The 25989-nt window shown below is 39.7% G+C and overlaps 2 protein-coding genes across 3 annotated transcripts in view; one reads left to right on the forward strand and one right to left on the reverse strand.

The window, feature by feature from the left end:
• The window catches only part of LOC143288980 (UDP-glucose:glycoprotein glucosyltransferase 1-like), a 93737-nt gene extending 83065 nt beyond the window's left edge, over positions 1-10672 (reverse strand). For both annotated transcript variants that reach the window (XM_076597702.1, XM_076597701.1), the window contains exons 1-5: positions 10573-10672; positions 7878-8020; positions 5737-5816; positions 5052-5182; positions 701-807 (exon numbers count right to left, since the gene is read on the reverse strand). In XM_076597702.1, the coding sequence (XP_076453817.1) occupies positions 701-807; positions 5052-5182; positions 5737-5816; positions 7878-8005 (446 nt within the window). In that variant the 5' untranslated portion in view covers positions 8006-8020; positions 10573-10672. The remainder of the gene's footprint in view (positions 1-700; positions 808-5051; positions 5183-5736; positions 5817-7877; positions 8021-10572) is intronic.
• A 196-nt stretch (positions 10673-10868) lies between these two features.
• Positions 10869-25989, forward strand: part of LOC143288784 (protein unc-93 homolog A-like) — a 44543-nt gene continuing 29422 nt past the window's right edge. Inside the window, exons 1-3 of the mRNA XM_076597417.1 lie at positions 10869-10907; positions 12764-13953; positions 20589-20752. Coding sequence (XP_076453532.1) covers positions 12828-13953; positions 20589-20752 — 1290 coding nt within the window. The 5' untranslated portion in view covers positions 10869-10907; positions 12764-12827. The remainder of the gene's footprint in view (positions 10908-12763; positions 13954-20588; positions 20753-25989) is intronic.

The raw sequence follows: 25989 nt of genomic DNA on the forward strand, positions 1-25989 counted from the left end.
CAAGGTTGGGCGCACATCATTCTACACACTAAAGAATCGAGCAGACTTTCATTCCAGCTGCGACAAAAACAGCTTCAAGCCAGTGTTGCTTAGTGTTTCCAATCAACTCGTAATTAAAACACCCTTTAGCAGGGGAGAAAACTCGCTGTACCACTGTGTTGTTCTTTACTATATAACTCTTTTTTGTCACAACATATTTCTCTGTCTACAATTTGGGCTGCTCTCCCGAAGGGAAGAACGTTGCTACACTGACAGTGCAACCCTTATTTTTGTTGTATTTTTTCTCCCTGCCAGCAATTTTATTTGTTTTCCTATCGAAGTGGATTTTTCTACAGGACAGCTGCCAGGGACAACCCTTTTGTTGCCATGGGTTCTTTTACATGTGCTGGAGCGCATGCTGCACACTGGACCTTGGTTTATCGTCTCATCCGAATGACTAGCATCCAGACCACCACTCAAGGTCTAGTGGAGGGGGAGAAAACACTGGCGACTGTGGGATTCAAACCAATGCGCTCAGATTCGCTCGCTTCCTATGCGGACACGTTACCTCTAGGCCATCTTTCCACGTGACCTCATGTTTGTTTTCTTCAATAAGGATTTTGCACTTTCTCAATCAAAAACTATACTGAATATATGGAAAAAAAAAAAAAAAAAAATGAAATACAACACAACAAAAGTAAAGTAATAGGCATCCACATACCCATCTCCAGCCAAAAGAGAGCCCAGCTCGTTGGGGTCACAGGTGACCTGACCTTTGACCTCTATGAAGGCCGTGCACTCCTTGGACTTGGGTATCTCTTGGGCAATCTGTCCACAAGAAAAATAATAATAAAGATTAAAAAACAAAAAAAACAAAAAAACACCCAGCAATATATTATTAATATAGCAACAGCAGCAATAGCAGCACCAGTAAACAGTCACAGCATTCATAGAAGCGGAGCAGCAGTAACAGTTTCTTTTTTTTCTTCTTCTTCTTTTTTTTTTTTTTTTTTTTTTGCTGTCCCATCATCTGCACTGTTTCAGTGGCATTACTCCCACACCACCCATTCCAAGCACGATGCAGCAGAAGATTCAGACATTCTTCAACACCTGTCTGAGGCACATCTACACGATCCGATGGCAGGAGAAGATCCGAAACAAAGATCTGTGGGAGCGAGCGGGACAGGAACCAGTGGCCAAGCAGATACTGCGGAGGAAGTGGGGCTGGATCGGACACACCCTCAGGAAGCCAGCGTCCAGCATCACACGCCAAGCCCTGACCTGGAACCCGCAGGGAAAAGAGGAAGAGAGGCCGGCCTCGCAACAGCTGGAGGCGAGATACCGAGGCAGAGCTGAAGCAGCAAGGGACCAACTGGACTGGAATGGCCAGAACAGCCCAGAACAGAGTGCGATGGCGAGGGGTCGTCGATGGCCTATGCTCCACCAGGAGCGATGGGCAAAATGAATGACTCATTCCAAGTCCTCTGTTCACAGCCACACCCAGGTTCAGCTGCCGCAGTCCCAGCATCAATGTTCCGCATAGAACTATCGACGCTAGGCCGCCAGGAGGCTGCACACCTAAGGAGACCCTGCACTGCTGCTTTGATAGTGTTTAGTAGTACCTGTTCTCAATTAATGAACTTAGGACACCAGCTACTAAGCCCCCTGATGATGATGATGATGGAGTCTCCCGTCAGACCAACAGATGAGTAGGCAGGCAGGCTTATCTGTCGGTGTTGTGTCCTCATATGGGAGAAGAGGCCGATTCTGGATGCGCAGCACTTCCCACAGGTGTTGCAAGGGAAAACGCCTCCAGAAGTTGAGCCCTGCTTCCTTCGCTCACGCTTCTCCTTAATGGCCAGCATTCTCTTGTTTTCAAGCGTCTTTATGCCACTAGAGCTCAGCATCCTCCAGCGAGAGTGGTCAAGGGCATCAGTTTCCCAGGAAGCGATGTCTATGTCACAGGCTTTGAGGTTTGTCTTCAAGGTGTCCTTGAAGCGCTTGCAGGGTCTTCCAAGTTCCCGGTGGCCTTCCTACTGACAACAATAATGGCACAGTCACGGAGAGCCAGACTGAGCAAGCGTCCCCTCAGAGCAGAGACCACCACCGCAACCCTCCAACAAGAGTCCCCCATGAATTAGCAGCAGTAACGGTTGTAAACTGAACTACTGGTGGAGTTCAAACATGCAATGCTTACTTTTATGCAAGTAGTACTACTCACTAAGGGCGTCTGTCTTCTCAGAGGCTTTATATGTTCAAGAGATAGGCCTCACCTTGAGCCAGACAGAGGCAAACACAGAGGACAGGGCACTGTGGAGGTCTCTGATTAACTCACTCCAGACGATGGAACGCAAAAGCGCTCCTGACGTAAGGTAGCATTCCAGCGTTCATAGCGGTTTCGACAATTGAAAATTTGTCCTCGTTTTCCTCATGGGGTAGCATTGCGAACGTATCAAGGGTCGAACTGAAAGTTTCTTCGTGAGGTTTCCATGACTATACACTTGCTGGCCAGCTGTTGACCTTACTACCCCACATGACAAGCTAATCTGCATACGTATCGAAAATGGCATCGCAGGCGATACAAGTGGAAACTTTTGGAACAAACTAGATCACGACAGCGGCTTTTTACTGCTGCTGAAGTGATTGAAATGTTTCATATTGAAGGTTTCAACATTGACAAGGATGATGAAGATGTTGAATAAAGTATCTGCAGTGAAGAAAGCTACCAACAAGAAGGTACTGACAGTGACTCAGCTTCTGAGGGCTGTGAAGAGAGGGAGGGGGGTGGGTGTACACACAATGTTAGAAGAGGGGTCAGTGGGTCAAGTACAGGGAGTTTCATTCAGTTACTTTGTGTTTTGCATTGTTTGTGATTTTTTTTCCTAACCCTAACAAATGGGTCGTCTGCAAGGGGAAAGCAAGGGAGAAAACTATTTGTCCGGAGTGAGTTAACAGCCTATTCCCCAGGTGGGGTGAAAGGCCAAATTAAGTCAGTAAGTAAGTAAGTAAGTAAATCAGAAAGGAAGCAGGGAACTTGAGGAAAGAAAGGAAAGAAGGAAGGAGTATTATCATCACTGTATCAACCAATGGCACTACCACTGGAATTACAACTAATTCTGCAACCACATCAACACTATGACTTTACAACCATAATTAAGTTTGTTTTTTGGGTTTTTTTTTAACTCATCTCTTGCTAAGTCTACCATTGGGATCTTTATCAGTTCTCTGTGTGCGTGTGTGTGTGTGTGTGAGAGAGAGAGAGAGAGAAAGAGAGACAAACACAGAGAGAGAAACAGAGAGAGAGAGACCACTCAGTGAAATAAAAGCTATTCTCTCTCATTCACCATCAACTCCCTGTTTTCTCCAGTTTTCAAATCACTGCTTGAGAGCTCAGTGTAAAGATGTGTTCATATGGCCATCATTTCTTTCCCTTCCCAAATTAGTTCTTCTACCAACACAACTCTCTCTCTCTCCCTCTCTCACTCAATCATTTGTTCCCATGTGCAAGTATGAGGACACACACACACACAAACACACACACTCACACAAACATGTAATGTATGCACTCAAAGAGTGTGCTCTTTTGCTTTATCATATCACATGAAACAGCTTGCATGTGGGAAAATCGGATTCCAATAAAAATAAAAAAAATCTAAAAAAACAACTGTGAAATAAAAAAAATTAAAAAAACCAGTCAAGCTGTTGCAGCTTTCCCATCACATTCATGATATTGATATTGTTCGGCAGCTTGTCCCAGCTGCTACCGTTAGCCGGATATATTACCCACCTCTGTACTTGATTTGGTGTTTCGCCAGCAAGACAGATCCGTGTTTGATGTTGAGAGATATATGTAACTATGTTTGATACTCAGAACTCAGAAATGTTTTATTGTAGAAGGCCTTCTGACCCATTGCAATGTTGAGCACACACACACACCCCATCCCACCCCCCCCTCCCACATCTCCCCACCCCCCCCCCCCCCCACACACACACACACACACTTGCGCGCGCGCAGACTCGATTTTGTAAAACCGGGCATGCAAACACATGAATCGAAAAATCAAAAAGGTAAATGCCTTCTATTGTGAGCTATGTTTGATAGATACTGAGAGAGACAGACCTATGTGTGTGATGTTAAGAAAAAGATATGTTTCATGCTGAGGAAGACAGATCTATGTGTGGATGTTCATGAGGAAGAAAGATGATTGATGTTGAGGAAGACACATGTTTGATGTTGAGGAAGACATGTTTGATGTTGAGGAAGACGTTTTGACTTGAGGAAGACATATGTTTGATGCTGAAGAAGACAGATGTTTGATGTTGAGGAAGACATTTTGACTTGAGGAAGACAGATGCTTGATGTTGGAGAAGACAGATGCTTAATGTCGAGGAAGACACATATGAGTACAATGACACTGACTGACTGAGGAAGACACTGATGCTGAAGAAGACTAATGTATGATATAGATATATCTACAAAGATATTTTGTGAGGAACACCGAGGTATGATGCTGTGTGACATCATCTGTCTCATACAAAGATCTATGGACAGTGCACCACAATGCACAGTGTTCAGATTCACGCTGTTTTCCTCCTTTCACATCCTGTCACTGTCTACAACAACAACAAAATGAAAAAAAGCCAAAAAAAAAAAAAAAAAAAAAAAAGAAGCTTTTCTTGGTGATTTAAGGGATCATCACCATGATCAAAAGTTGTTTTTTCAATGCTGCATATTGACTGGAATCAATATTTGTGTCAAAATTAAAGGTTTTCTAACACCGAAAAACTCAATACATTATTTGTGTAGAGGTTTTCTAAATACAGGATATAGTTGTACAGCATACAGTTGCACTGAATTTTTCTAAAACACTGCATATCAATCATATAGACATGCACAAACTCTCAGATACTCCCTCTTTATTAAACTAGTTTAAAAGGAAAACTGTACACACAGACTTTCAACACTGCATATTAACAATACAGACATGCACAAACTCTCACACGCTCCCTCTTTACCAGCTGAAAAAGGAAAACTCTGAAACGCACAGATTTCCATCCGAAAGTTACCGTACCTGCTGATGCGTCTGCACGGCCGGGGAAAATGCTCGCAGAGACAGCGTGAGCTTCAGCAGGTTTAACTGCAAGGGACTGACGAGCTTGGAGGCCAGCGACAGCCCCAGTGAGTAGATGCTCTTGTCCGTTTCTGTGTCAACAAGCCCAAGAGATGCTGTTGTATATCCATGGCTGGTGGAAATGACAATGAACTAGGTAGCGCCATTTATTCATAATCTGAAAGTATGGATACATACAACTTTACAGCCACACTGATATGGATAAGATATATATGTATATATAAAAGGACAGGTGACAGCAACATCATGAAGGGTTTTGACTGCAATATGTGTAATGCTTTACTTACACCAACTGTGTCATACACAGACACATGTACACACAAAGATAACATGCACACATGTATGATAAAAAATATCACTCATACACACATTTGCACACATACACACACAGTATGTATAATATATGTGTGCACACACATACACATTATGTATAATATATTTATGTATAATATATATTATGCACATGCAAGCACACACACACAATTCTGTATAAGTAAATATATATAATGCACACTTATAAAAACACACAAACACAAGTACACGCTGACACATATATATACATGTATGTATGCACTCACCCTACATACACAGTACATGAAAAGAATCAGTGAACTTAATGACCCACCATGATCAAGGTTCTGGCTGCGAGAAAGGTCTCGCACAAAAGACCAAAAGAAATCGTTGGATTCTTGGGCTAAATATTCACTGCAACACAGAACACACAAAAACATTGTTTCTGTAAGTCAAATACACAAACAAAACGTTTTATCTGTGTTCAAACAAGTTTGCGCTGATGCTGCTTTGTGTTCAAGTGCGTGAGTGTGTGTGTGTGCATTTGTGTGTGTGTGTGTGTGTGTGTGTGTGTGTGCATATGTGTGTGTGTGTGTGTGTGTGTGTGTGTGTGTGTGGCATGTGTGTGTGTGTGTGGTGTGTGTGTGTGTGTGTGTGTGTGTGGAGTGTGTTGGAGGAGTGGGGGAGGCGGGGGGGAGGGTGAAAACATCCATATGTGTTTGAGCATGCATATTTGTATTTACTGTAGTGTTAGGAACTAAGGAAGCGTGTGTGTGTGTGTGTTTGTGTGTGTCACACTGTGTATGTGTGTGTGTGTGAAGACACACCAACTGAAGCCATCACAAGACTGGAGAGAGAGAGATTCTTTACCCCTAGGCTGCCTATATGACGAGATAACTCATCATCGCAAGCATGTATGCTTCGCTGCCACAATGATGAGATAACTCGTCATCGAAATATTCTGACTTTTCCCTGGTTTGCATTCAGTTCACTGACAAAAAATAGTGGTAGATTTAGCTTGGGGAATCTTTCTGGAGTCTATTCATAGCTAGAAACACCATATGTCATGAGGCAGTCCTTTATTTGAACGTTTTGGTTGGGTTACTGTCGCAGTGTTTGTCTGGCTCCTCTCCTCGCTCGTTCGACAAAATGTTGGACTGATGCCGTGCTCAAGACATGCAATCGTGGTGAACTAAATCAACCAAGATTGCTTTCTTCAGCTGATGCTCAGAAAGAATTGAAGCATAATTTCCAAGGAGAAGACAGCGGTGAACATTTATAGGATGATTTGATAGAAAATGAAGGGAGCAATCAAGAGAATGGCCAAGATACGACTATCAGTAAGTGATGCCAGCTGTACAGGTGTAGCCAACGACAGAAAGTAACCAGATTTTTAGCAGGACACAGTGTGAGTGATTTTCTTGGCACTCAGCCAACGCAGTCTGATGGGCAGTGGATAAAGTGACAGTGTGAGAGGGGTGAAGAGGAGGGGGGGGCGGGGGGTGGAGACTGAGGGGGCGTGGCCTCACATCCATATCACCACTTGGAGAAGTCACAGTGCATTGTGTATCTATCTCCTTTTTAATCTTTTTTTTATTTTTTTTTTATTGTGGTTGTTCTAGTATGATTTTGTGTGTGCAGATATATATATCCATTTGTCCAGAAATATGATATTTCGGTGCAAATTACCTGACTAATGTTTGTAATGAACAAGTTGAAAATGCGACAAAAAACAAAACACTGATTCCAAAACATCAGCATGTCACTAAAAATATATAAAATGGGAAAACATCATGTGTTTTGTATTCTTTATTCATTTACCTTTCAGAAAATATATACTTTTATGGGTCTTTCTCCAATAAGAAAGAGCACAGAATTTTTTGAAAATTTACACCCGTTTTCTGTGAAAAAAAACCTGGCAAATAGATTTCACATAAATCTTATTTTCCTGGCAGTGAAAGGGTTAAAATGCTCTTTGATACCACATATTTCAACATTCATAACTGTTCTTAGGTGATTGATTTTTTAAAAAATACTGTTTCTTGCTTTTAAGTCTTGAATATGTAAAATGTTCTGAGATCTATGTCAATGTAACTTTATCATGTGGTCTCTTTGAATATATTCATACATGTAATTGTAATGTATGCACATATCTCTAACTAGTCTAAGATTTAAGACATGTTTCGATTTTAATCATTAAAAAGAATACTGTTAGAGTGCGCTTGTCAGTTAATGAGTTACACAGAATCTGAGAATGTTCCTAGAATTTAGCTGCATCAATGTAATCTCATGTGATCTCAAGGGTTACTTAAAATTAAAACACACACTTTTCTATATAAAAATACTTAATTCCTTTAAATGATTTTTTTTTTTTTTTTATTGCATTGTGAGCATAGACAACATGACCACATGTGAATCTGTCTTTAGAGATCATACATTTAATATATCAACAATAAAGCTGACTGAAACACATACCTGACTTCACACAACAGAGGCGTTGAATGCCACTTGGCGTCCAGGCGCACTGTGACTGGTTTCTTCTTGCCCTCAGTGTAACAGTGGAACGCCAGGCACACCAACACCAACACACACTGCACCTTCATCTTGCTCTTCTCTTCCTGAACATAATGCTAACGGTTTTAGACAGGCGCAACAGCCGAGTGGTTACAACATTGGACTGTCAATCTGCGGGTCCCGGGTTCAAATCATGGTGACGGCGCCTGGTGGGTAAAGGGTGGAGATTTTTACGATCTCCCAGGTCAACATATGTGCAGACCTGCTAGTGCCTGAACCCCCTTCGTGTGTATACGCAAGCAGAAGATCAAATACGCACGTTAAAGATCCTGTAATCCATGTCAGCGTTCGGTGGGTTGTGGAAACAAGAACATACCCAGCATGCACACCCCCAAAAACGGAGTATGGCTGCCTACATGGCGGGGTAAAAACGGTCATACACGTAAAACCCACTTGTGTGCATACAAGTGAACGCAGAAGAAGAAGAAGAAGACTAACGGTTTTAGTTTTCAGCTTCGGTTTCTCAAGGAGGTGTCACTGTGTTCAGACAAATTCATATACGCCACACCACATATACAGGGCAGATTGCCTGTCCAGCAGCCGAACCCAACGCGCTTTGTCAGGCCTTGTGAATGCAAGCATTGTGTACCTATCAGAGTGGATTTCTTCTACAGAATTTTGCCAGAGGACAACACTCTCATTGCTATGGGTTCTTTTTTCAGTGCGCCAAGTGCATGCTTCAAACCAGGCCTTGGGTTTATCATCTCAACCAACTGAATGACTGATGCTCAGTTCGATTTTCCATTTAAAGGGCGAGAGCAGGATTCAAACCCAAACCCTCACGGAATCTCTGTATTGGCAGATGAGTGTCTTAAATAACCATTCTGCCACCTTCCTCCCAAACGCAACATTTTAATTCATCGGGCTATCAAGTATCATGTATTACCAATTGAAACATTATCAAAAGAAAGAAAAAGAAAAAAAAAGAAAGAAAAACCAGACAACCAAAACTGAGGGCTGGTGGGAAGATGGGACTGGGAAATGGTAGGGAAGAGAGAAATGAATCAAGGTTCTGAAAAGACATCTTCTTCTTCTTCTGCGTTCACTCGTATGCACACGAGTGGGCTTTTACGTGTATGACCGTTTTTACCCCGCCATGTAGGCAGCCATACTCCGTTTTCGCGGGTGTGCATGCTGGGTATGTTCTTGTTTCCATAACCCACCGAACACTGACATGGATTACAGGATCTTTAACATGCGTATTTGATCTTCTGCTTGCATATACACACAAAGGGGGTTCAGGCGCTAGCAGGTCTGCACATATGTTGACCTGGGAGATCGTAAAAATCTCCACCCTTTACCCACCAGGCGCCGTCACCATGATTCAAACCCGGGACCCTCAGATTGACAGTCCAATGCTTTAACCACTCGGCTATTGCGCCCGTCTGAAAAGACATCAATTTTCTTGGCTTCAATTCTAACACCAGTGCTACTCACAAGCTGAAACAACTAGTAACTGAAAATATGTGTGGCCAAACTGTCAGTCGATGTCCTTCAATGCTGGTGAGTAGTCACTTTGGCAGAGTTCAGTAAGTTGTTCTGATTCAATATCAAATATAAGATTATATATATATCAAAAACACATCCTGGTACTGAACCCCTTATTCAAGCTATTGCCATTGGTAATACTAACAATTAAGGCTCAGTTGCTGAGCTAGACTGTGTGAACTAATCACCAGAAGCAGACACCACCATCATGTCCCTCTAACAACAGTGCCCATCAATGCACCAACACTGAATACTTTGACACAAGGTTTAAATAACAACCAATGCCAAACACTGAAGACTTTGACACAAGGTTTAAATAATGACCAATGCCAAGTTCTCAATACCACCACCATCATCATTATATCAATAATAATAACAGTAATAGTAATCTTCTTCGTTCACGACTAACATCGACTTGCCAATGACTGTTGTGGTTCATGCATGCTGGGTATTTTCATGTCTCCATAACCCACCAAACACTGACATAGGTTACAGGATCTTTAATGTTCATATTTGATCTTCTGCATGTGTATACACATGAAGGGGGTTCAGGCACTAGTAGGTCTGCACATATGCTGACCTGGGAGACTGGAAAAATAATCATTACAAATCATCAATTATTAATAATTATAATCATTTTCATCATTATTCAGTATCTAAACTACAAAAACCTGCGTTTCTGTTAAAGTGAGCACTCTCACACACACGCGCGCGCGCATGCACGCACTAACACACATGCACACACATATGCATGTGCGCGCTCACTGACACACGCACATACACACAAGTGTTAATTGACTTCTATTCAGCTGCAGATGATGGGATTGTAGCCTTTCACGCACGCACACACATATACATGTGCGCGCTCACTGACACACGCACATACACACAAGTGTTAATTGACTTCTATTCAGCTGCAGATGATGGGATTGTAGCCTTTCACTTTTTACCGCTGTGTTGACCAGTTAGCCGACAACACGTCAACAGGATGCTGTTCGTTATCACGTAAGAAGACCTCAAATAAAGATTCAAAATCCACATTGATGTTTTCGACACACATAGAACAGTAGTATATTATTAATAATCAGGCTATCGACCAAAGCTTTACCTTCCTTATTCTCTAAAAAAAAACATTCAGTTTCAGACAGTCGGTTGTTGTGTCTACACGTATTCCAACCGAAAGGGCGCAGCCATGTTTTCAGTTCGGGCTGAATGGTCGCGATGTGGTAAGCTTTGGTTGGATTAAAATAACATTGATAAAAGTGTCAACCACAGTAATAATTTATATTTTGCAATGTTATTCTATTTTAGTTCATGTTTTTAGATGGTTTGCATATGCTTTCTAAGTTTTATCGAATTATTAAGTCTTCAGTGCTGACTGACAACCCCAAGAGGGATCGTCTGCGAAATTCGATTTTGTGCAGAAAGCTACACTAATGTCAGGTAATTTCATTATTACATCAATCGTTTGATCCCTCAACAGAGCGGAAAGGTCATTTAGAAAGCATGGAAGTGGCTGCATAATTTATGTTGTGTGCCTTTTGCCATCATAATGCGCATTTGATATCTTTGTCTTTCCACCATCCAAGGAGCTGAGCATCTCCACGGCATGCTTCGTTACCGGTAAATCAACTGACCAAACACCGGATACTAGTCTACGCAACGTTATGCACTCTTGCGCAGAGGTGTAGAACCTGTTTTAACTGACATCAATGTCGGTATGAAGTTTGTAACTAAAAGAAAAGAATATATCACTGATTCAGGGACGGACGACAAGTCTAGCACTTGATGGAAAATCGGTGATTTGTGATTGATTTTTTATATATTTTTTTTAAATAAATGCTCTTTGTTATAGACATAAGCTGAAAAAGTACAATAGAATTACGTAGAGTCTTAATGAAACTTTAAGGCGATTTGAATTATGCACAGTTGGTACACAAAACAATTTTTAAAAAACAACCAAGAGAAAAGATTTGTGTTTTAAATGTGAAGGTGAAGGTTGACCATGAAGCATTTGTGTTGTGATGATTGTGCTGAAAGTAGTTAACAAATGCATGATTAAAAAGAATGAAGGGAAACTACAGTCAAGTCATGTTATACTTACTAGCCGATGTAACAGTAGCCCTAACACTAAAAACTAAGGGATGGCTAAAGAGTAACTTGATTTTCATTTCCATTGTTCATTTGTTTATGTAATAGAGCTTCAGTTTCAAGGTGTGTACAGATCCCATATGAACTACACCACATCTGCTGGGAAAAAAGGTGCAGATGCTTGACCCTCACATAACTAAATGTGCTGATCAGGCTTTTAACGCCTATGGAAGGGATACATTAGAAAATATGATTAAATAAAAAGATGAATAAGTAAATAAAAATCATCATATATAAAATATGCTAAAAAATAAAACATGAAGAATAAATGATAACATTGAAAGTAGAAGTTAAATATATTAAAAGTAGTGCCGTGAAAGATAAAGCGAAAGATTGAAAATGAAAGAAAAAAGGGCCATGCTCAGTGGTCCCATGCCCCCCCACACACACACGCACACACTGACGCAAGTGTGCAAATGCAGACACATACATACACACACACACACAAACACACACACACACACACACACACACACAAACAAACAATTTGAGACCCAGCTCTCAGACAAACCAGTGTGCACAAGCCTCACACTTCACATTGAAGCACAAGTCCAAAACTTATAAGTTTGCTTTGTCCCTATCTTACTACTACTTTTGTAGAGGTAGTAGTTGGATAGGGACAAAGCAAACATTGATTTGAAGCTTAATTTTAAATAGCCCTTTCATAATTTTGTAACATAATTTGGTAGAAATAGGGTCAAGGTTATAATCCAGTGTATTTATTCATAAAACTTTCTAGAAATAGTGAAGAATTTCATTGAATTGTCCAGTTGATTATTAAACTTTTTAAAACTTTATTATTTCTCCATTGATGTAAGGTGGCTGAAGTAAGAGATCGAGGTTTTACATAAATTATAACATATCTCTGGAAAGAATTGGTACAAAATAAAGTCTTCTGAGGATGTTTCTTAAAATGTAAGAATTTTTACAACCAACTCAGTCTGTTGAAGAATTATATATAAAAAACAAACAAACAAACTTTCTTTATATAGCAGAGTCAGTAACTTTTTCACGTTATGATGTATTGAACTCAAATTCCTACTGTGTTTGTTATCTTTATATTTATCTTTACTGTTCAGCTTTCCTGGTGCAATAAAAAAATTTTAATCAAGAAAATGTGCTGAATCTTTTTTTCTTTGTTATTACAGGTGTCCAATGACCACTGCATAAACAGTCCAGATTCTACATGCAGATCAGACAACGACTTTAAAGATGAGCGGTAGCACATTGTCTCCTTGGGACCTTAGCGGCCTTGGTATGGGGTTTGGCCTGTATCGACCAAGACGGCCAAGCTACACTTTTGCTACACAACACAGTCGTCAGAGATCTGAAAGCTATCGGTATGCTACTCGCCGAGACCCTGACGGTGCAGAGGCACAACCACAGGAAGATTACATTGAAAATGTTCTAAGCAAAGTACGCAAAGAAAGCTACATAAAAGCCACAAGAGATGATCACCAAGGGAATCATGTTGAACTCAGTCGATTGACGGAAAACCACATGACAATTGTTGAGGAAGGTGCAGGAAATGATGCTTTGTGTGAAAGCCAAAACCATATAAATCAGAAGTTTGCCGCCCAGAACTGTAGATCCAAAAGCCAGAGTAGGCAAACCTCTGTAGACACTTTAGATGCAAAAGAACGGTTATCGACAACTGTGGGAACTCCATCCGGGGGTGAACCTACACCAAGTATTATTTCATCTTACAGCCGAGCAGGATGGTGCTCAGGACAGAAGAATTTGATAGTCTTGTGCATCAGTTTCATTCTGATATTTTCTCCATTCCGTGGAGTGCAAAACCTTCAGTCATCAATAAATGCTGAGGACCAGCTAGGAATCATAGCGATGAGCTGTCTCCATGGCACCATGGTAATGACTTGCTTTTTAGCACCATTGTGGACAAACATTTTTACTGCAAAATGGACTTTGGCACTGGGAGCACTCTGTTTCTTGCTGTGGTTTGGTGCCAATTTCTACCCAACATTTTACACACTGATCCCAGCAGCTCTGGTAACAGGCTTTGGTCATGGCCTGTTGTGGACAGCGGAGTCCTCCTACCTTCTGAAACTGGCATTTGATTTGGCACACATAACACGAGATCAGTTGGAACCCAAAATGTTTCGTTTCCACGCCATATTCTTAGCTTGCTTTCAGACCACGCACATCTGGGGCAACCTCATCTCATCACTGTTACTTGGTCACAGGACACAAGTGGTCAAAGAACAGGCAGAGCTGGATTTGATTGCCCAGGCTGCGGTGATGAATTTTTCAGTGGAGGTGCTCAAGGATGCCATGACATCCTCCACTCAGTGTGGTGTTTTGTACAGATGTCAGCCAGATGAATACATTCGTGTGTTTCCAGACAAATATTATGGTAAGTTAATTTGTCCATTTTGATGTGAATCTAGTTCTCAGATACTTTCCTCCTTTCACTTTTTATCAAGTTAAATTTGTCCAGTCTTGATTGATCAGTCATTGTTATTTATTTTCTTCTTCTGTTCTTTCCATTTTCTTGCTTTTAGTGTTGTGAATTCCTTGTGCTCATTGAGTGTTAGATTCAAAGTTTGTGACAACGTGAGAAACATTTCTGTGATTCCTGATTCATTAGATAATTATTTAACTTTTCTTTGGACACGGTAAATGTTTTTCAATGATATAATGTAAATATAAAGGATAATTTTAAAGCCGGTAACAAGAACAACAAAAAAGAAGTAATCACAATCTGTAGAATGCATATATATATATATATATATATATATATATATATACAGGCACATCTTTTTCTTATTAATCTGACTCTAAACCATGTGAATGAACTGCTTCCTGATTCTTGGCATTTCATTGTCAGTACTTTTCACAGCTTGCGTCCAGTCTGACTCTTAAGTGTCGTCCTTTTTTCTTCTTCTTCTTCTTTTTAAGTTGGTGCATGCTCTTTTTATGCTGGTGAAGAAGGCTGTATTCTATTTCTGAAAATGTTCATCCTCATTTTAGGTCTAGGCTAGTCTTTTCCATTGTTACCAGTGCTGTCACAATTTCTTTTTCAGTTTAACTTGTGAATTGTGAAGAAAAAGACCCCAATGACTGAATGAAAGAGGCATTATCAGAGGAATTCACCAATCAAAAGTGTGCTGAAAGATTATCATGATAAAAGATGAAATTTTAAGCATCTCTTAGGTGGTTGGGAGTTTCACTTGGGTGCAAACAGCACTTCTCAAAAACCAGAACAGAATTTTAGAAAGTGAATCCTCCTCCTAGTTTTTAATTTAAAGGGTGTTTCAAGTGAAATACAATATTTCTAGTTAGTAGAGAGTATGATATTACATGGATGTCTCTGATATAAGATGAAACTGAAAGTGTGTCATTAGAAGCTGACAGTTTTTTTCTGTTAAGTCTATAACTAAGAAATGAAAAGGGTTTTATGGGAAACCCTTTTATGTTTCTGGGCCAGGGCTTGTCTGTCCATTTGTGTGTGGTAATGTATTGCAGATTACCAATTTCGGTGGATCTTGGATCTTGGAAACATGCTTTGAACATCTCATCTGTTCGAAAATTATCAAATAATTAGTAACTTGACTGGGGCTTAACCTCACAAGATTAAGAAAGCATTTAAATAATAAAAATCAGAACTTTGTACTTGTTCTTCAGGATGGTTTTATTGATTGTAATGAAACTTAACATACAACACACCAAATTGTATTGCACACTTGACAGAACATTGCTGAGCTACACTATAATTTCCAAGAAGTGTGCTATTGATCAGGGATTCATCTGAGCATCAGACATCAGATACTGGACCAATAATTTCTTAAAGATCGACCAAAACGTTTTTCATCGAATCGGCACCTAGTCTGATTTTTATTGTTGGTGGTGGTGTTTGCTATGTCAGAAATCAGTCACAAAGTCAATGCTTATGACCAAGATGCATCCTGACATCTGCTTTAAATTTAATGAACCAACAAGCACCATTGAAATGATTTCAAAATTCAAAGCTGTGTCATGAGAGTTCTTGTGTGTATGCAGCTTATCACCCATTCTGGCAGTGTTTACTTGGGCACTGTGACAGCAGTTATTACACTTTCAGTTCTGTAAAACTTGCTGATGACATTCAACATTGTTGGGTTTTTTTGTGGTTTTTTGTTGTTGTTGTTGTTGTTTTTTGCGTACAAAAAAAAGTGTACTTGAAAAGTTAAAAAACAATTTTTCCTTTTGATCTGGGTGCTTTGTCCTATAAAAAAAAAAGATTTGCAAAATGTCCTGTTGATTGTCATTGAGCTAGGACATGTGACCTCCTAAGCTTTTGAATTTTTAGATGAAAGCCTGATTGGTTATTAATCAACACAGCTAAACAGGCCCCCCAAAAGATTGGACTTTTTTCCTCATGTCTTGAAACTTCGTGTTGTCAGGACAGTATTAGTCATTGCTTCCAGGAGTAGGACAAAGAATTATACTTCCTAAGTTCCTTACTCAAAATTAAGCATAAAATACTGAATCAGTCTTGATAACTGGTGAAGCAGTGCAAGTATGAAACTTATCTTTGTGATGATAATTGTTCGTGCTGGGTTGGTGAGAGTTGAAAGTGAGCTCATATTGAAAAACTGTGGACTTTGGCTGGTTTCCACATTCTTTTTCTGAATAATGTAAGAAGTATGTATTCTATATCTATATGCAGCTTGCTTGATAATGTGATTTGTTAACATGAAGTTCTACAACTTTCTCCTCCCCGCCCTCTCCCTCCATATCTCTCTCCCCCTCTCTTTCTCCCTTTCTCTTTCTTTTCCCCTCCCTCCCTTCCTATCTCTTCCTCTCTCCTCCCCTCTCTCTCTTGTACAGTACATGTTTTTATAAATTGATTTTCTTTTTCTGGTCAAAAGCTTATAACAGTATAAGTTACCAATTGTAACTTTGTACCAAAACTCGTTCACTTTTATTTCCGTAGTAAACAGTAATAGCATGTTTACTATCAAAATATGGTTTTGCATTAATTGACACCAAGACCGAATGAGTGTTCAAACTTGAAGCTGTATTTACATGACTTTGTAAAATCTTTCTTATATTGTAACATAGCATTGGTGAAAATTAATAAGCTTGAATGTAAGTTTTACAGTTATGTAAGACTTGAAATTGTTTTAGAGCATTCTTTTTATGACAGCCTTGAACTTGGCTTAAGTCTTCTTTTGTTACAGTTTTCACATATTAAAAGGGTTTTAAAAGATGATTAGAATTGTGTTGAGACTTTTAAGTTAAACTTAAAGAAATGATGATGATTGTCAAGTGATAGCAATTTGTTTGAGCTTAACTTTTGATTAGTTAGGGCAATGTTTTGTATGTCAATCTGCAAAAGAGTTATATTCCTTAATCTCATAGTTATAGTAATATATATATATATATATATATATATATAAATCTATGATTATTTCATGAACTTACAAGAAAAATAGTTACTTTTTTCACATAATTTTTTGTTTTTCATTAGTAATAAGTAATAACTGAAAGATCAATTAATTTGACTTTATTTCTTACTTGTAAGACCCTTGTTATTTATTCTGAAGTGCAATTTCAATTATTCGCCCTGTTGCATGATTTCTCTCAGTTTGTGAAGTTCAGTCCATTTGTCTTTTATCAGTGAATGTGAAAGATTTGATGCGATTGCATGTTTTGTCTTTTATTGTCCTGTTGATTTTGTTTTTCAGTGTGAAGTAGCTCTTTTATTATTTTAAATTGATTTATTTTGCATTTCAGTTTTTCCCATTGAATGGTTGATTTTGTGGTGAAGACATTGATGTGTTGGGAATGCTGCTCAGTGATCTACATGTTGTCTGGTGACCTGTGTAAGAAAAATTGGAGTCAACAGAGTCGCCGTCTTCTGAGACGGTGTTTGATGCTTAACGCCATGACCGTGGTAATGCAAGGCGATCAACACATGTAAGACGGCTTTGTTTCATTTCATGGAACATACAACTTTGTGAGTTATGGTTCTGGAATGCCATGTTGATTTTGTCCACTTCCTTTTCTTTTTTTTGTAAAATCATATACATTTTTTATCATCATCTTTTGCTCTATGTTTATTCCCTATTCAGCTATAAATTCAATTAGTTTGATTTGCACATGTATGCAGGAGTGTACATCCACTTAGACAACAATAGGATGTATGTCCTGACTCACCCAAACATACGAGGATATTAAATTAATGTTGTCCTCTTACACTTTGGTGAATGGAACATAGAAACCAATCAGTCAAAAGGTCAAGCCGTAAGTTGTTAATCAGAGCTATCAAATAAATGTATTGGACAACGAGCTTGCCGATGAAAAAGTAATGGGACATATTTAAATACTCTCACAAAAGTCTTAATTGGACATTCTCAACCCTTATCAGTGTATCTCTGTGTCCAATGTCTGACACTGATGTGCACCCCTGCATACATCAAAAGCATTCCTACAAAACAGTAGATAATTGATTTGACTGGTAAATTATTTGGTGAGGTTGTTGGAGAGACGTAATTTAGGGTGGGAGGAATTCCATTCTCATATGAACACGCAGTAAAAGTAACATATAGTATAAAGGTGACATAGTTTGTACAGTTGTAGAAATCCTGTAGTCGGGAAGGGTTTTGGGAAAAGTGAAGTTAGCGTGTTCATCAAGTTCTTAAAAGTTAGTGGAAACAATTGTACATATCTGACTCTTAACTACTGATCAGTGATAAACTCAAAACCAGTCAAGTATGGATGGCAGTAGCTCTGGGAGAGGGGTTTGGGGGTCTGTGTGTATGTGTGTGTGTGTGTGCATTATCATTATTTTTGTGTTTGTGTGTGTATGTGTGTGATTTTATATAAATACAGAACTGATTCTGTAAACAATTATAAAACACTACAAGCATACTTTTGTCAAGAGAAGTTTTATGCTGAAATTCAGCCCAAATTGTCATGCAAATAGATCTATATTTCATTCTGTTCACATATTCTCGGGGAGTTAAAATGCAGTTATGAACGAAAAACAACACCTAGGCCATACAGTCATGTGGTTGATAGTACAGGTTGTCGCTCTGCTAAGAAATCAGTCATTGAGTCAAACATGCTGCATCAGTCCTGTACACAGTGAAAAACAACCACAAACACACGCATGTAATGGTGTATACACACACTTTCTTTGCGCATACCTGATCACACCATGTCCCAGATTGTCCAAGGGAATGGTGGAAAGACGCCCATCACAACACTGGAAGTGAGCCAGTGGCATGACCACAGGACATGAGTTTGAGATGATGATAATTTGTATACTTAAATATATATATATTTATATTTATATAGAGCACCTATCCTCGGTTGAAGACCAAGCTGTAAGTTCTTGAGTTCTTGCACAACAGTCTGCTTTCCTGGGTAGACAGTTGCCATTAGGGGCTCATCATTTATTTCCTGTGTCATCTGGTCAGGTTTCAGTCACGCACACATAATACTCAATTATACAGACATGTAACATTTTATGTGTATGACCATTTTTTTTATTTACGACGCCATGGATGTAGGCAGCCATACTCTGTTTTCGGAGTTGTGCATACTGGCTATGTACTTGTTTACATAACCCACCTAATGCTGACATGGATTTCAGGATCTTTTTCTTAAATTATTTGTCATGGGATTTCTCAGCTCCTACAGATTCTGACACACAGTTAAATGTTCTACATTCATACTTTATGAAACATTTTTATAACAGTTGTTCATTGTGAGAGTAAAAACCCATGGTCAAGTTCTGAGAGGCAAGATGGCCAGCTTTGCAGTTGTTTTTTTCTGTTGCATAATGTTCAGGAATTTGGGGAGGGTGGGGTATGTTACAATTATTTTGGCTGCTAGAGGGTCTAAAACTCTTAACATTGGATCAGTGCACTGTATGGCTCCACTTAGGGTTGGGTTGGGGGTAAGGGGAGGGAGCAGTATTCCACTCAGAGGCTTTGCTGGTGTAGACTACCAGTACTGCTGCAATGGCTGAATCCTACATGTTTGTCTGGTTCCTTACCTCAGTAGGAAAAAACTCAAGATGGGGAGGGCTCTGGCTTTTGAGGGATTCTGTGTCATACTCTTTTTATCTTCTTTTTTTTTCCTGTCATACCCATTCTTGTTTGGGATGTCAGTCTTTCCTGCCTGCTTGATCATTGATCATTCTGTATTTTTATGTCAGGATTACAAACATAGTGCATGTAATTGTAAAGTCTTGTCACGTTTTACAACCATAGCATGTGTGTAGTCATCATCATAAATCATGCTTTTTCTTCTTCTTCTTTTTTTTTATAATTTTTTTTAATTTAATTTAATTTTTTTTTTAATTCATAAAATATAAGCCTGTAGTATGAAAATTCACCTTCTGAGTGTGTTTTTTCGGTCTCTGTATTCTTTCCCTCTGTCTTTCTCTGTGTCGGTTTCTCTCCCCTCTTATTCCCCTCTTTCATCCTCTTTTTCTCTGTCTCCTGTGTTACATTCTTAGTGAGCATGGACAGTGTGTGTATACAGACTGTTGTTTTGTGTGCGTGTGTGTGTGTGTGTGTCAGTGTGTGTGTCTAAATGACTGAAACTAGTGAAAGGTTTATCTATGATCCAAAAATTGAAATGTGACTTTTGTTGTTGTTGTTTTCCAACCGTTGATTTTGTTTGTGAAATTAACTTTCTTGGGTTTTCAAATATGTCATCTTCAAGTTCCTTGGAAAGTCTACAGTATGTGAATTAGGTGTTGGTTTTTATTAGTTTGTTTTCAGAAGGTACGCGTCTGTGAGTGTGTAAAAATGAGGGGGTCGGGGGGTAACTATTGTGTGTCATCCCTTCATTCCCCCAGTCCTTGAACAGTGCTCAGAATAAGCTGTAAATGTTTCAGTGAAAACATGATTAGTAAATGGACTATGTTACCCATACATTTTTCATGAAGACACTTCAAGGACATTTTTAGCTCTTTCTCACAATGCTTTTGTTGTTGTTGTTGTTGTTTGTTGATGCCTGTTGTAACCCTGCTGGTGACAGATCGCGCTGACATGTGGCCAGTGCTATGGCAGTTGATGTGTGGCTATATCGTGCTGGCCTTCCTTGGATTCTGCCTCATACTTGTACTCCTGGATCGCATCGGAGCTCGGGCAGACCCAGAGAGCACTGGTTTCCAGGTGAGTGCCAGCAGTGTTGGTTTGTTTGCTCATTGGCTTTTTTTTTTTTTTTTTTTTAACAACACAACAGAGCATAAAACATGTATATATTAATTCATATATCTATCCATACATGTGATCATACATCCATCAGACTCGGTGAACATAATTTATATATGTACAGTTTGTTGGCTTGTTTACTTGGGACGTGCGCATCTAAATGCTTGTGCCACATGCAGGTTATGCATAGTAATTGCATAGATCTGCACATAACACATGTAGGTGTAGATGTATGTGTGTGTGTGTATGTATATATATATATATATATATGTGTGTGTGTGTGTGTGTACAGCTTTTCTCTCTCTCGTCTTTACATATTCATTCTCTGTCTCTCTCCTCTCTCTCCCTCTCTCTCCCCCTATCTCCCCATGCTGGGTATGTTTCTGTTTCCATAACCTTTCTAACTGATATGGAATAGGGGATCTGAAACTAAATTAATGTATATTTGGTCTTTTTGCATATGTAAGGGGATTTTAAGGCACTGGCAGGTATGTTGACCTGATAGATGGAGAAATATCCACCCATAACCCACCAGGCACTGTTACCAGGATTGAACCCACAATTCTCAGATTGAAAGTTCAGTTCAGTAACCATTCGGCCATTGCACCAGCTGAACATGGTGTTGAAAACAAAGTGGGTTCAACAGGTGGGGTTTTTTTTGTGTTTTTTTTTACTTGAACGTTTGTCTGAATTTTGTGAGCATCCAGCTTCAATAGCAGCAACAATAAATTCTGAATGAAGACAAAAGAGCACAGGAGAGTTTGCTTTGTCCCGATTCCAGGGAATTCTTGATATTGCCAGGAGGTAGTTCTGTACCCTGTCCATTTCCTTTAGCAGAATGGGAGTGTTGGCCCTTTGAGAAGCAGTGTGTGGCATTTTGGTGTTTGTTCAGTGGTCCTGAATTGTTAATAAAAAAATTTTAAAAACCAACCCTAACAACAACAAAGCTTGTAAAGTAGCCTGGTCAATACATATCAGGAGCCACTCTCTTGTAATGTGAACTGATCACCTGTAACTGGGCCACCAGCATTTTGTCTTTGATGATGCTGGGTCACAGAGTGTGGTCAATCTGTTTAGCTCTCTCTAACTCTCTGCCTTTTCTGTCTCTGCTTTTGTCTTTTCCCAGCCTTGCTCCATCGCGCGCCACCTACCCCCTTTGTTGCCTCTACGAGCTTTACCCTCTCAGATTTTGTGTGTAAATAATGCACGCTAATCTGGATGAGACAAGACCGCCTTGCCAATCTTTCCTCCATTAAGATTGTAAAACAAACGACAGCAAAAAGAAAACAACAAAAATAACCCAACATTCTCAGGTTCTCCCCCCCTTTTTTCTGTTCTTTTTTCTTTTTTTTTTTTAGATATTAACATGATTCTTTGCTTTTTGTGTTTGTGAGTTGTGGCTCATGGCTGTCTTTTTTTTGTGTGTTTGTGGGTTTTAACTGCCACTTGCATTCTTCCATGGGCCATTTACAGTACCTGTGCGGCTGCTTCTTTGTTTTGTTTCTTGGTCCAGCCATTTTGGCAACTACACTTCACTCACACTGTCATAGGCTCATTTATGCTGAATATTTTGCATGTGTCTACAATCCACTACATACTCTCTTTGATAACAACATCCCCCCCACCCCCCAACCCTCCCCCCACCCCTTTTTTTTTAAGACTCTCTTAATGGACTTTAATGACATTTCTGTCAAATCGTCTGAGGAAGCAAGTAAACCTCTTGAACAGAAGGATGAAAAAAATCAAATTTGTATGTTAAAGAAATTGTTTTCTTTATTATCTTATTTCATCACTGTGATGTGAAAGTGGGAAAGGACAAGAGGGTGTGTGCTGCCCACAGTTTTGCAGCGGTCATCAGTATGCGCCCAGTCCTGTCAGTCCACAAGCTGTTTAGCGTCAGGGTAATGCATTATTCATGCCGGGCCAGTTTTGACACGGTCTTGTCTGCGCGAAAGAACCTTCATTTCCTGGTGTTATTGAGGAAACTGACTGGTGTGGACCCACATGGGGGCACCAAGGGAGGAATGGACAAGTGAATCGGGGAGGAGACGTAGTCATGAGTGTCGGTGGTTTGTAAAACAGGACAAATAAACTCCGGGGTTGGGGCCTTTTTATGCTAGTGCTGGAAGGATAATGCTTGATATTGACTTCTTGATCCATTGAATCTCTCTCTCTCTCTCTCTCTCTCTCTCTCTCTCTCTCATCTATTCGTCCTGTTTGCACAAGAATGGACAAAAATTGTTGGTGTTTGGCAAATGGATGGAGACATTCCAGTTTTTGTATGTTGTGTGTGTTTCACGTTTGCTGCATTTGTTTTCCCTCTAATAGCTTCCTGTTCGCTCTCAAAGGAAAAGAAATTGTTTTAAGGAGATAGATGGACGTGTTCCAGTTTTGAAATGTGGGGGAGGGGGAGGGGGGGGGGATGAACATGCATACTTGTGAACTTACGCCTGCATTTGTGTGATAGTTCTGTTTTACTCTTCCTTCCTCCTCAGCCCATGCTTTTTAATTGACAGTGTCTTATTTCGTTTTCTTTCTTTTCTAAACTGTAAACATGGTTCTGTGTGTTTTGGGTTTTTTTTATGTGTGTGTTGCTGGTGATGTTTAAATCAATATCAAAGACAATAAATAAATGAATGAATAATAAAAAATAAAAAAAATGAGTGTCTGTCCCAAGCACAGAACATTTCATAGATTTATTTGACAGAATGATCATTGCAGTGTTTTTGTGTCATGAAAAGCAGGGCTATAAGAAACTAAATTCAAATGACAAAATTTGGTTTAAAAATAAGTTTATATTTTACTTAAAAGCAAAAGAAACCAAGTGACAAGCATGGGTTATGGCGAAACAACCTCTATGATTTGCAGCGCTACATGCGCAAGAGATTCAGTCCTGTACCTTGTTGCTACTTGATGCATGTGTGTTAACAAAGTGAGTCAAAGTAATCACTTGTTCTCTATGTCAGGGGTTTGTGTGCATGTGTATGTGTGAGATAATGATGTGTGTAGTAAACTTTAAGTGTTTTCTCAACTACTGGTGGTACAAGAACCAAATTTACAAGGATAATAGTTAAAAAATTACACCTTTCCAGTCATCCTCATTATGATAAAGTAAGCAGACTGAAAAGTCAAGGACATCACTTGGCAAATGGAAAAGGCTTAAGTTTGATGGAGCTAAAATTTGTATTCAAATTCAGATTCTCCATTAACCAGGGAATCAACAAGGGAATTTGTTTGGGATTGACTTTTTGTCTCCACTACCTTGACAGGAAGGACAAATCAAATCACATTACCAACAGAGAACTTGACACTGTGGTGTAAGAGTGACAGCCCAAACCAACAATGTTGCATGGGTGAGACTTTGTACAGCCAACTATGTCTGGACACACATCATAAATACAGTCATAGTGTCAACCGTTAGATCATGACACAAAATGTCAGGGAAGGAGAGAGGGTAGAAGGGATGGAAGAGAGAGAAAAGCAAGGGATAGACAAGAAACAGAAAGATACAGAATGACCACAGATTAGGTGTCTTCACAGCAGTTGGGCAGGAGCTGTTTATATCATATGACAGAAAGATTTGCATTTTGCCGTAAAAGATATCTTTTGCTAGAGGGGAAGAGTTGGAATAAATGGTTGGCTTGGATGGGTGGGGTGTGGGGGCGATGCAGCAGAAGAACTATTAAATCAGTGTTTTATCCATTATTAAAAAACAAAATTTATAAACAAGGAAGATGATATCAAATAAGCAATCCACCTGCTGAATATGAGATCCAGTATTACAAATTTAGCTGTTTATTTTTTTTTTAAATAATAATAATAATAATGGTATTTATATAGCACTGAATCTTGTGCAGAGACAAATCAAAGTGCTCTTGCACCAGTCATTCACACGCATGCATAACTCTAAAACTGGAGAAACTGATGACGAGGAAGAGGCAGGGAAGGGAGACAATTTTGGGAAGAGGTGGGTTTTAAGGCCAGATTTGAAAGAGATCAGTGTGGAGACCTGATGAAGCGAAAGAGGAAGTTCATTCCAATTGCAAGGTCCAGAAACAGAGAAAGAACGGTGGCCAACAGTCGAGTGTTTGAATCTGGGTATACGTAAACAGAATGGATCCGAAGCCGATGGTAGAGAGCGAGTGTGAATTTTGGGCAACTCTCCCAGTGGCAGGTTGCTACAGTGCATTGCCACCCTTTTTTGTTCTTTATTTCTGTCTGCAAGTTTATTCGTTTTACTATCAAAATGTTGTTTTTTTCTTTCTTTTTTTTTTCCTCCTTGATTTTGCCATAGACAGGCCCATTGATGTTGTGGGTTCTTTTACATGTGTTAAAGCACCTGCTGCTCAAGGTTTTGGCTTATCGTCTTATCCAAAAGACATGCATCCAGATCGCCACTCAAAGTCTAGTAGAGGGGTGAGTAAAAATCTTAGTCTGTGTGGGACTCGAACTAGTGAACTGCTGCTTCCTGCTAATCCTCATCCAATGTATTACTACTTGGTCATGGCTCAAATTGTGTGTGTGTGTGGTCAGCTTTAACAAATTCATTTTCCCTGGAAATACTTTGTCAACACCAAACTGAAATTTGGATTGACAGTTATTCGGGATAAAATTGACAAGCATTTCTTGAAATAGTCTGTTTTTCTGCAAATCATACTTATAATCAAAGCATAACCCCATCTGGTGAACATTTGTTTTTAATTAGATGCCTTTCTTGCCTGAATATTTATTCTTAGCCGTTAATAAAAACTCATGTTGCAGTTCCACAATGGGACATTTTGCGTATTGCTTACATTTTACATCATTCAGCAAAGAGACACTTGGACAGTGTCTGCTCTTTGGCCTTAGAAAGTCAGACATAGAGGTAGTTCAGTGTTTGAGAGAAGGGAGGGGGGTGGTGGGGGTGGGGAGTGGCAGCAGTGTACATGGAAGTGGGGAAGGGGTGGGGGGGGGAGTGTGAAAACAAGGGAGGCAAGACCAGGGAGTAATCAGAAAGGCTGTGGAGTTTAACAGGGGCAGACATCTATGTTTTCCCCTGCCGACGACTGGCCACCGGCACCTCACAAGTTACACAACACCAGTAACCGCCAATGCCAAACCCATATTGATCCCCATAAGCATCCTCCCCCCTTCGGAAAATTTGGGTGAGTGATGGGAGGAGGCGGGGAGAGAGTGAGCCTGGATGGTGGTCTGTTTCT

This window comes from Babylonia areolata, chromosome 13, assembly GCF_041734735.1.
Source record: "Babylonia areolata isolate BAREFJ2019XMU chromosome 13, ASM4173473v1, whole genome shotgun sequence".
In the NCBI taxonomy this organism is placed as follows: domain Eukaryota; kingdom Metazoa; phylum Mollusca; class Gastropoda; order Neogastropoda; family Buccinidae; genus Babylonia; species Babylonia areolata.